Source organism: Hemibagrus wyckioides, linkage group LG01 (genome assembly GCF_019097595.1).
Source record: "Hemibagrus wyckioides isolate EC202008001 linkage group LG01, SWU_Hwy_1.0, whole genome shotgun sequence".
NCBI lineage: Eukaryota > Metazoa > Chordata > Actinopteri > Siluriformes > Bagridae > Hemibagrus > Hemibagrus wyckioides.
The window spans coordinates 11,728,428-11,739,831 of NC_080710.1; the positions used below are offsets into that span (position 1 = coordinate 11,728,428).

The window sequence follows — 11,404 nt, forward strand, 5'->3', positions numbered from 1 at the left end:
CTCTCAGAAAGGGAAAGGGAGGAGAGAGCCGGAGAGGGGTATTAGGGGCTGGAGTGTCCAGGGGTTGCACACAGGCTGGAGATACTGTGCCTAGGACAGGGCTGAATGAAGAAAGGGAGAGAGGGGGAGAAAAGGGGGGCATAGAGTGAAAGTAAAACGAAAGAGAATATTTGAAAGGAGAGTGGAAAGTACCAGAAGGGCAGCGACTGCACACAAGCCTCAGAGAGAGAGAGAGAGAGAGAGAGAGAGAGAGCAGGAAAGGGGTGTGCTCGTGAGCAGGACATAACTTCGCAGTTGCTCACACGCACACGGAAAGCGCTTCTGAATTTATCGACAATCATTGAACTTTCAGTCGCCATAAAGTGGGACGTCAGAAGAAACAAAGCATGATGGGTAAACAGGTAGACTGGCTGGGCCGGTAGAAGCATGTTACCGACAGGTAAGCATTATTAACAAGAAACAATGTTCCAGTTAAAGACACCGAGAGCAGCAGCAGCGCCATGTGTGCTTGGACATGTGGAGATTGCGCCCTTGCCTGAAAACGCACGTGCGCGATTAAACCCTTCTCTCTATCTGCTTTTCTTTTAGTTTTATTGCTTCTATCGGTGTTCACTGTTCGAGGAAGCGCGTGCGATGATTTGAAGAGAGCAGCAATCGATAACCTGCAGGACACCATTAAGAATGAAGAAGAAACGGGATTTGTGAGTCATTTGGGGATACTGTTACAGAATGTGTTTCATGTAATTATTACGTTTGGGACGTTTGAAACAAGCGTGAGAGTTATGCCGGAGACTGACGTGATTTTTGTATCCTCCATTACAGCGCAAAGTGTTTCCGAAAAACTACTACGTGCAGCATTATTTCAATGGCAGCACACAGTGTGAAGACTCGGTGAGGAAATGTTTGTCAGACTGTGGTTTGTGCTTCAATCACAGCATCCTGTGTACTAAACTGTACATTTCCTTGTCCTCTTGCTTTTAGTGTGTGGAGTAACAAAAGTACATGAAGTGAACCTTTAAACAATTACTCAGACACAGTGACTGGGTCAGGGTCACAGGGGATTTATAGCTGATCCTGAGTGTATTTCTCTCCACAGGGCAGGGAATACACAATAGATGAGATGCCAGGCTATCATCGGGCTCAATACACATTTAAACTCAGGGGCAGAGGGAGCATGCTTAGAAACTCCATTCAGACAGCAACACAAGCTCATATGATTATTCTAAAAGTTAACGAAAGGCACAGTAATGCTCCTTAGCTTAAACGATTTTTGAAGGTACACAACATTACCATGTGCATGTATAAATAACAGGTACCCTAGACCAGTGGTTCTCTTAAGAGGGTCTGGTGAAACCCAGAGGATTTTTTTTTGTATCACAGTCTAGGAAAGCTTAAGCTGTTATATGTTCAAATATTCAATATTTCTTATAGGTCTTATGGAATATTTGACCGGTCTTTTGAATTTTGTAGGTTTAATCACAATCATGTATCCAGCTGGATAGAATCGGATTGATTCTTAAATCATTCGTTTACACAAGAAATGTGGTCTTTATAAAAATTCTGTAAATTCAGAAAAATTGCCCGTATCCTATGTATGCCTGTGTGTTTACGACAGTTTATGAAGAAGAAGACTAACTAATGTGAATTGTATACATTGCAAAAGAGTTATGGCATTTTAATACACTGATTTAAATTGCTTATTTATTTTTAATTACACACAGGTTTAGGAATTTATAAACCTATAACTTAATCGCATATGCATGACACATATTTTAAAACATGCAAATAAAGACAGCTAGTCAGCCCAAATCCATTTTCAGACAAATAAGACAGGTTCATTTAGTTGAGAACAAATGCCACAGTATAAAATTGAGGGTGGGCTCCTCTGTGCTAAATAATATTTTAATATATTTGTATTTAATACATGTAATAATATTTTAAATATTATTAAGGCTCCTATTATAAAGCATCCTATAGAAGCATCATATTTCTTAGTAGAAATTTTGTTTATGACATGAATTATAGCATTTTACAACTTCAGACATATTTTTTTTGACATGTGCCTAAGATTTTTGCACAGTATTGTATTCCCACTTCTGCCTCTGAGAAAGTCTCCCTTTCTGGCCATTTAGTAGTCATTTCACACTTTTCAATCTGTGAGCTTTGCCTTTTATGGAGATTTGTGGGTGGAGCTAAATACAGATTAGCGGCGATTCCGAAATAAATTCATTTGGTTTGGCTTATCCGAACGTGGCTTGAAAATTGCTAAATAAGGCCCATCTTCAGCAACAAATAGACTTCTAAATAGTATCAGCTGGTCTGACCAAATGTGTGCTGTCAGTAGAAGCTTCAGGAAGGAGCTCTACTGTTTATTAGGCTGTTTACCAAATGATTGCACACAAGTAAATAATTAGCTAAATGTTTGTCTAATTGGATTCTGTTCACGAAATAAATATGTACTGAGGGAATACATGGAATTTATTTTACAGTTAAAGGGGTCCTTGGCTGCAAAATCTGAGAACCCCTGCTCTAGAATTTCCACCCAAGTGACAAGGAAAGGTACACTTTAGTACTTTTTTTATGAGTATGCTGTAAGTACTACAAAGTACATCAGTATATACTGTATACTATATGCAGCGTATCAGGCAGTATACAAGATTTGTCCTAGTCACATGACTACTTGTCAGTCAGATTCCTTTTGTACACAGATACTGTGATCCAAAATGTGCAAATTAGTAAGAAATGATGCAAGTACATGCTTAAAAAAGTTAAAACCTACTTTATGTGTAATTTGGAACAGAAGGGCAATGTAAGTACATCTGTAATTGTGAAGTAGCTAATTTAATTCATAATTATAAAAATACCTAATTGTTTTATTTTTATTATATATAACATCTCACAGCTAATTCTGAATTATGTGACTGTTTTAATTCAGGAAATATTTTATGTACAAAGGCAAAAATACTGTTCTGTGGTTGAGATAAGGATGCTACGAGGCTGCTGTCACTCTTCCTTAGTTTAAAGTGAATAGAGCGTACTGCATTGTGGGTGGTTTAAGACAGCTCTACCTACAAACTTGGGAATTTAGTCTTTTTCCATCTCTGGCGTATTGGAAACGTTCGTGTTGTTCACATGCTTTGTATTTATATTTGCACTAGTATGAATAATGAATAGTTGACCATTGTTAAATCAGTTCTAAATGTGTGCGTGTGTCTGTAGTGCTGTGTTGCCAGTGCAGCCTTCCTCCTGGCAGACTCCTGGAAGCAACTCCTGCAGCATATTGAATGGATTCACATGAAACACAAATTTATTTCTGAACTGATCATGCATCTTAACACCATTTGGAAAGAGGTATATATTTTTGATGAATGTATTATTATTTCTTTATAGTCGTGTGTTATCTGACTTTATTGTAGCCAGGGAGCCCTTTAACTGCAAAATAAATTCCACATTCTCTCTCAGTCCAGATTGATTTGATGATCATTATTTAAATGTGTATAAAAATATTTTGTTTATTTTAAAAATGCCATAGCACTTTCTTGACCTTTTCAGCAACAAAACACTTTACGGTCATTACTTTTTCATTAATGAGATTTGGATTAAATTTATATTTATGTTTAAGTTCAACAGTCAGTACAAATTAATAACTTAGTAACGGTGGATTGTCATTTCTACCACTGTAATAAATTAAGGGAAAAAAAAAACAGTCCACAGCTATGCTTCATAGACCCCTGGACATAACTAAACAGCTTTATTTAATCAATAGACTCTGTCATAGTGAAGGTTATTAATGATTTGCTTCATTTATGATTATGGTGCTTTGTGTTCAAATGTGAATAAATGACTTGTTTATTATTCTAATACAAGACATTGTTTCTAGACTACTACTATAAATTGCAGCGCTGTATTTCAGTGCTAGAGCATTTGTGGATTCTGAACTCTGTTGTGAGTGCCAGCTTACCACTGAATTAACTTGGCCCTATATTTCTGTTCCCACAATGAGTCTTTATTATCTGTGTGTAAACAGAGTTTCCAGGAAACACCAAATCCCTCTGTCTTCCCGTCTGGCCCCTCCTCCCCAAGAGCTCTACTCACCTACACCTCTGATGTCCTTTCCAAATGGCTGGCCTTGAACTGCCCGGTTGAGATATGCATATTTCCCTCTCCAGCTCCTCAGCAAGAAAAACAACAAAGTGGTACTGACAGAGAACCGGTTGAGACACAGTCTGTATCTGTGAAAGAAGGAGAAAGAGAAAAACGGTGGCTTACTGCGGCCGCAACTAACGGGGACGTGAGGTTGTCTGGTTGGTTCCTTTGTGTTCTCTGTTGTCTGAGGATGCTGCTGGATGTGCTGCTGAAAGAGCTCGGATGAGGAAGGAGCTTCGTCCTAATTTGAACACTGAGACATCCTGGCTAATAAGCCATGACACTTAGCTACTGTGGTAAGCTTGGTAGACTGTATTCAGTCAAATCAACATTTGCATGTAATGAAGAAGTTTGCTGCTGGATGGTGCTGAGGATGGAATTGTGGTCAGTTAATAGCTATAGCATCCCTTCTTGAGCTTGTTCCATATAAACCTTGAGGCCAGTGGATCTCCTACGATAGAAAGAGATGTTTCAGCTTGCAAAATGTCGATTGGTAGAAACAGTACTCTCAGACATAGTCTTCAGTAAACACTTTGACTTGGGCAGGTTCCTGTGACCAGTGGGTGTGAGGTGGCAATACACCCTGGATGATATGCCAGTTCATTGCCGAGCAAAGAAGTATACACATGATATTACAGTATGTGATACGAAACTGTTATTCTGATTCAAAATAACGTCTAGAATACATGAATGATAAAAAACAAACAAATGGAACAGAAATAAGGTACAAAGCCCATAGGCTTCATTTAACTTTAAGCACTTTACTAACCATAGTATAACCTTTACAATAAAACAGTTTTGTAGAAGAATTGTCAAAAGGTTTACGGTTGCTTTGGATCCACCTGAACTTTTAATACGATCCTAGTGGATTTATCTCCAGTAGGAAAATGCTAGGACTTTTGAATGTATGGATTTTTTTTTTCTTCCTTCAAATGGCTTTGTGACTTTGCGAGAAAATAATTTTGCACTCAGTATGTGTCCTCAACTTTTTTTCACTCATATGAACCCTTAGCTGAACCCAAAACTCTTACCCTGATTGTTCATAGCTTTTATTTTATTTTTTTTTTATTTCACTTCATGCAAATGAGCATGCATATAAAAAAACAAATTCTAAAACTCAGTGACTCATTTTGTATGGTTTTCTTTGTCGTGAGGATGGCCAATAAAGGCAAGGAATAGTTTGGGACAGGATGGTGTGTAAATATAGTGTATAACTATAGTTTGCACCCTCACTCTGAGGACATTTTTTAAGGACAGGAAACTAGTGGTTTTCTTAGCCCACTGTGCTGACACATATCTAACATTTTGGTAAATCTTTTAGGGCTGAGGGAATATAAAAGACCATATGAAGTTCTACTTGTACATGACTTATTATTTTGGAGATTAAAGCAGCTGCGTCAAACTGAAAACTGTTTTGCCTTTCCCAGTCCTCCATCATATTTCTGAGAAACTGCTATAAAAAGCTTTGAGAATTCAGTATCTTGTCATCTAATGAACTTGATGGAAAAACTGTCCGGTGTCATGTTATACATTATTCTCAAGGCAGGTTAGACACACAGACTTCTGTACTTTCACTGCACTAATAATTTCCATTCCTTTCGGCTGTGTTTCTGTAGTCCTGCTGAGGGACATTCCTTTAGTGTGATGCAGGATGTGAGCTTGGAAATAATATTTTTTTTGAAACACTGACTGTAGAACTCAATTTTCCAGGATTGCACAATATAAATAAAACTCAGTATGGCAATAGGATATACTCAGTATTAACACCGGTGTCACATGTATTTGAAATCATTGCATTGATAATAACCCAGTTGCAATAAGCTTGTAGAGATCATGTTAACTCAATTTTATCAACAGTATTTCAGGAACAGTTCTGCATTGTTATAATGTTTACATGATTGAAACTGATAGCTTGGATGCTACCGATAAATAGCTATGTTTTTTTTTTTTGTTTTGTTTTTTTTTAACTGATACTCTATATCATGCAGATGAACCGATTTCTATGTATGGTTTGAAGATATTTCAATAAAAACGTGTATATGGAATGTACAGAACCTGTGTGTATATCTGTTATACAAACTGTGGAGAAAGAAATGAGCAAACATTACATGTGGTAATAAATGCACAATACACAATCTGATAAAATAAAATTTCTTGCAGGCTTGGGGAGCAGGAGTTTGTGTAAATATGAAACGAACAGAAGACCGCTTTAATTCTGTTTTAATATTAAAACAAGAATCATTTATTTCGGTGTGTTTTTTAAATCTCTACACCAAGTTCCGGAGTAATGCATCTTGGAAGTCCCTAATGAACTTTTCTAAAAGTCTGCAATGTTCACTTGTGTGGTAAAGAAAATACAATTGCGAGTTAATTAACATAAGTCAATGATAAATAGTTTTACATGCCATCAGTGCCAACTCACAGCTCCAGGGTCTCAGGTCTAATGCCAAAATATCTGCATCAAGATGATGCCATGTTAATCTATGACTGGTTGTCAAGGGAGCAAAAGTAGCTGCTCTGTGGGTGGGAGAGCTGGTGAATTCCTTCTCTCGGGTATGCGGGGATGTGTGTGCATGGTACACTGACAATATAATGTAAATTTTGCTGTGTGAGAATTCAACTTAACAAATAAATGAATTGTTACTATTCAGAGGAACTGATTAATACGCGAAAAATTATATCATTTTACTTCAAGTTAAAGTCAAATGAATAGTTAGTGACATGACCAGAATATAAATGGTTAAGCATATTAAAATCTGTGACTGTACACTAATTATCTGTACTGTACTGATACACTAATTAAAATAGCTTGTATTGGCAGATGTATGAAATTTGCCAAGCATCATACAAAATGTTCTTGTGTAAATCTGAGGCACTGTAACCTGGGGAAAAAATGGTATGTGGATGTGGAAATCCCAACATAAGAACAATTCATTATTTATCAGCAATAATAAAAAAAAATACATGTGAGTCAAAGCATTTTAGTCACTCAGCCCTTCCTGGCACTGATATACCTCTACCCAGGGCTGGTGTGTGGATAAGGAGGATGTCTGGATCAGTCTGAATAGGCTTACTGTTTTCAGTCCAAGATCCAAAATTTTGCTGAGGCTAAGCTCACTTTAAAACTGGTTTTGAGGCTTAAGCATGTTTGGATTTGGGTAGTGATGGCTGTTATGGTATTGTATTATGTATTTTAAGATCATTATTGAATTCTAAACTACAGATCTAAATAAGGTAGCTAATTAAATAGCTAAATACTAATACAATAATGGAATAACCATCACTTAAAGACTTAATATTTGATATTTGAGAGAAAAGAGTAAAAATATCCCAGTTTTCATAACCAAATCATTTCAAGTTTGATCTGTTACAGTAGTCTTTTCTTGTCCATTTGTGTGTTGAAAAGCAGCTTCTAAATGTGTTAACAGCTTCAAAAGTTTTAACCAGTAATTTGGTGGTTGGGATCAGTCTGATTAGAAACTATATCATACAATATAACCATAATTATATCTACACATTGTATTATAAAAAAGAAAAAAATATATTTTTTTCAACAAAATAATATTAAACATATATCATATATCAAATATATCATTACATACATATAACATACATACACATGTAGGTGACTTTATTAAGCACAGAATAAGTAAAGGTGATTTTTCTTTCTATTTTCTATTTTTCTATTTTTTTTTTTGCTGAGATGCTTTTCTGCTCACCATGGTTGTAAAGAGTGATTATATGAGTTATTACACCAGTCAGCCATAACATTATGAGCACTGACAGGTGAAGTGAATAACACTGATTATTTCCTCATCATGGCACCTCTTAGTGGGTGAGATATATTAGGCAGCAAGTGAGCATTTTGTCCTCAAAGTTGATGTGTTAGACGCAGGAAAAATGGGCAAGCGTAAGAATTTGGGGGTTTGTTGGGTGTTCCCGGTCTGCAGTGGTCAGTATCTATCAAAAGTGGTCCAAAGAGGGAATATTGGTAAACCGGCAACAGGGTCATGGATGGCCAAGGATCATTGATGCACATGGGGAGCAAAAGCTGGCCCGTGTGGTCAGATTCACCAGACAAGTTTCTGTTGCTCAAATTGCTGAAGAAGTTAATGCTGGTTCTGTTAGAAAGGTGTCACAGAGGAGGACAGTTTGTTGTGTATGGGGCTGCATAGCTGCAGACCAGTGAAGGTGCCCATGCTGACCCCTGTGCACCACCAAAAGCACCAACAATGGACACTTTGGAGAATCAGAACTAGACCACAGCGCAATGTACAGTATCTCACAAAAGAGTACACCCCTCACATTTTTGTAAATATTTTAGTGAGTGTACAGCCTGTATAACAGTGTAAATTTGCTGTCCCCTCAAAATAACTCAACACACAGCCATTAATGTCTAACCTGTTGGCAACAAAAAGTGAGTACACCCCTAAGTGGAAATGTCCAAATTGGGCCCAAAGTGTCAATATTTTGTGTGGTCACCATTATTTTCCAGCACTGCCTTAACCCTCTTGGGCATGGAGTTCACCAGAGCTTCCCAGGTTGCCACTGGAGTCCTCTTCCACTCCTCCATGATGACATCACAGAGCTGGTGGATGTTAGAGACCTTGCGCTCCCCCACCTTCCATTTGAGGATGCCCCACAGATGCTCAATCGGGTTTAGGTCTGGAGACATGCTTGGCCAGTCCATCACCTTTACCCTCATCTTCTTTAGCAAGGCAGTGGTCATCTTGGAGGTGTGTTTGGAGTCGTTATCATGTTGGAATACTGCCCTGGGGCCCAGTCTCTGAAGGGAGGGGATCATGCTCTGCTTCAGTATGTCGCAGTACATGTTGGCATTCATGGTTCCCTTAATGAACTGTAGCTCCCCAGTGCCGTCAGCACTCATGCAGGCCCAGACCATGACACTCCCACCACCATGCTTGACTGTAGGCAAGACACACTTGTCTTTGTACTCCTCACCTGGTTGCTGCCACACACGCTTGACACCATCTGAACCAAATAAGTTTATCTATTTGTCTTATCGGACCACAGGACATAGTTCCAGTAATGTCCTTAGTCTGCTTATCTTCAGCAAACTGTATGCGGGCTTTCTTGTGCATCATCTTTAGTAGAGGCTTCCTTCTGGGACGACAGCCAGGCTGACCCCCCACCCCTTCAACCTCTGCAGCAATGCTGGCAGCACTCATACGTCTATTTCCCAAAGACAACCTTCGGATATGACACTGAGCACGTGCACTCAACTTCTTTGGTGGACCATGGCGAGGACTGTTCTGAGTGGAACCTGTCCTGTAAAACCGCTGTATGGTCTTGCCCACCATGCTGCAGCTCAGTTTCAGGGTCTTGGCAATCTTCTTATAGCCTAGGCCATCTTTATGTAGAGCAACAATTTTTTTAGACATTAATGGCTGTGTGTTGAGTTATTTTGAGGGGACAGCAAATTTACACTGTTATACAGGCTGTACACTCACTACTTTACATTGTAGCAGAGTGTCATTTCTTCTTTCAGTTGTCACATGAAAAGATATAATGAAATATTTACAAAAACATGAGGGGTGTACACACTTTTGTGAGATACTGTAAGTACAACACCAAGTTTGAGGTGTTGACTTGGCCTCCAAGTTCCCCAGATCTCAATCCAATCGAGCATCTTACAGGACTTAAAGGATCTGCTGCTAACATCTTGGTGCCAGATACCACAGCACACCTTCAGGGATCTAGTGGAGACCATACCTTGATGGGTCAGGACTGTTTTGGCAGCAAAAGGTGAACCAACACAATATTAGGCAGGTGGTCATAAGGTTATAATTCTTGGCAGCTTGAATGAATCTGGCCATTTTTTGCTGACCTCTCTTATAAACAAGGTGTTTCCACCCATAGATCTGTCACTTTAAAAATAAAAAATAAAAATTTAGACCCCTTTTCCTAACCACATGACATTAGGAAACATTTATATTTATTAAGATATTTTTAATTGTTGTTAACAGTGAATACATGTTGAGTGTTTGAGGGACAGAGAGAAAGAGAGAGGGAGTGTTTGTGTCCGTATGACTGGTCAGCTGGACAAAGAAGGTCAGATTTCGGCACAAACAACAACAGCTGAACAAAATGCTATTGTTGATACACTGTTATTCTTCTGCTTGCTGCAAAATAGCAGGGTTAACAGTAAAAAGCCTTCTGTTATGGGGCCGACTTGTGGCACACACACACACACACACACACACACACACACTTATTTTTTCATGATTTCTGGATCTCTTAGAAATATAGCATATTCAAAAAAGTGAAAATAAAGTGTCTACCTGGACTTTGACATTCTCTCCTTGTCTGTGTAAGTTTACTCCTAGTTCTCCAATTTCCTCGCACCTTCCCAGAACATGCACAACAGTACAGTATGTGGGTTGGTGACACTAAATTACCTCCAGGTGTAAATGAATATCTGTGTTTGTATGGTGCCTTGTGATGGGCAGATCCTGGGATAGAATCTAGCTAAAAGTGCAGTGTAAGTGAAAGTGAAAAGGCTAGTCTTCAAGGATTAAATTTTTTTGCTGAAGGAGGGTTAATATTGTGTTTTCGTGGGAAAAAACAACTTTTATTTCTCTTCTAAAAGGATTTTTGTTTTAAACAGCACAAATTCACCTGAAAACGTTCAGTTTCTCTAGGTTTGTCTGTTACACGCATGACTGAGGCTGATTAGTTTGGGAATGAATTCACTGTGTAAATAGCTAATATTTAGTGTGTTATAGTTGACTTGCTGACTGGAATTAATGCTAATGTCATTAGTAAAGAAACAGCCTAACTTAGATAATTATATAATTATATTAATTTTATTAACTTAAACTCACCTCAACATGTCTTTTTTGAATTAGATTAGTTCATGTTTGTATGGAGGCAAAGGAGATTCCTCAATTAATACCAGTCTTTGCTTAATTCCAGGATTCTAAAAACTATTACTGAGGTAAAATGTAAAAAGTAAAGCAAACTTTTATTGAGGTAGAGAGGTGCTCAGCTTCAAGTTGGTAGCTTATCCATAATCCGATGCACACAGATATAGCACTACAGCTATAGCTCTAACTACACTGTATAAGATGAGAAGGTCAGCACAGATGATGAACCCGCATGACTGTCGATAGTTTATTCTACACTGATTAACTTTATTGCTTTATTGGCTGCTATAAACTGTAATGCAAGTGAGTACTGGCAACAAAAGTGAGTACACCATAAGTGATAACGGCTGTAAATTGTTTAACCATGCAAA

At 38.2% G+C, this 11,404-nt stretch overlaps 1 protein-coding gene across 1 annotated transcript; it reads left to right on the forward strand.

Annotated features, from left to right (window-relative positions):
* The first annotated feature begins 41 nt into the window (after positions 1–41).
* Positions 42–5,318, forward strand: zgc:174888 (uncharacterized protein LOC558116 homolog). The gene is made up of 5 exons (XM_058386023.1): positions 42–439; positions 589–701; positions 823–891; positions 3,220–3,351; positions 4,028–5,318. Exons 1-5 carry the CDS (start codon positions 427–429, stop codon positions 4,370–4,372), a joined length of 672 nt encoding a protein of 223 aa, XP_058242006.1. The 5' UTR covers positions 42–426; the 3' UTR covers positions 4,373–5,318.
* The last annotated feature ends 6,086 nt before the right edge of the window (positions 5,319–11,404 follow it).

Excerpts from the sequence above, each read along its gene's own strand:
- zgc:174888 (XM_058386023.1), top strand. Across the intron at positions 892-3,219 it reads GCACACAGTGTGAAGACTCG|TGCTGTGTTGCCAGTGCAGC; the intron begins GTGAGGAAATGT and ends GTGTGTCTGTAG. Across the intron at positions 3,352-4,027 it reads TTAACACCATTTGGAAAGAG|AGTTTCCAGGAAACACCAAA; the intron begins GTATATATTTTT and ends GTGTGTAAACAG.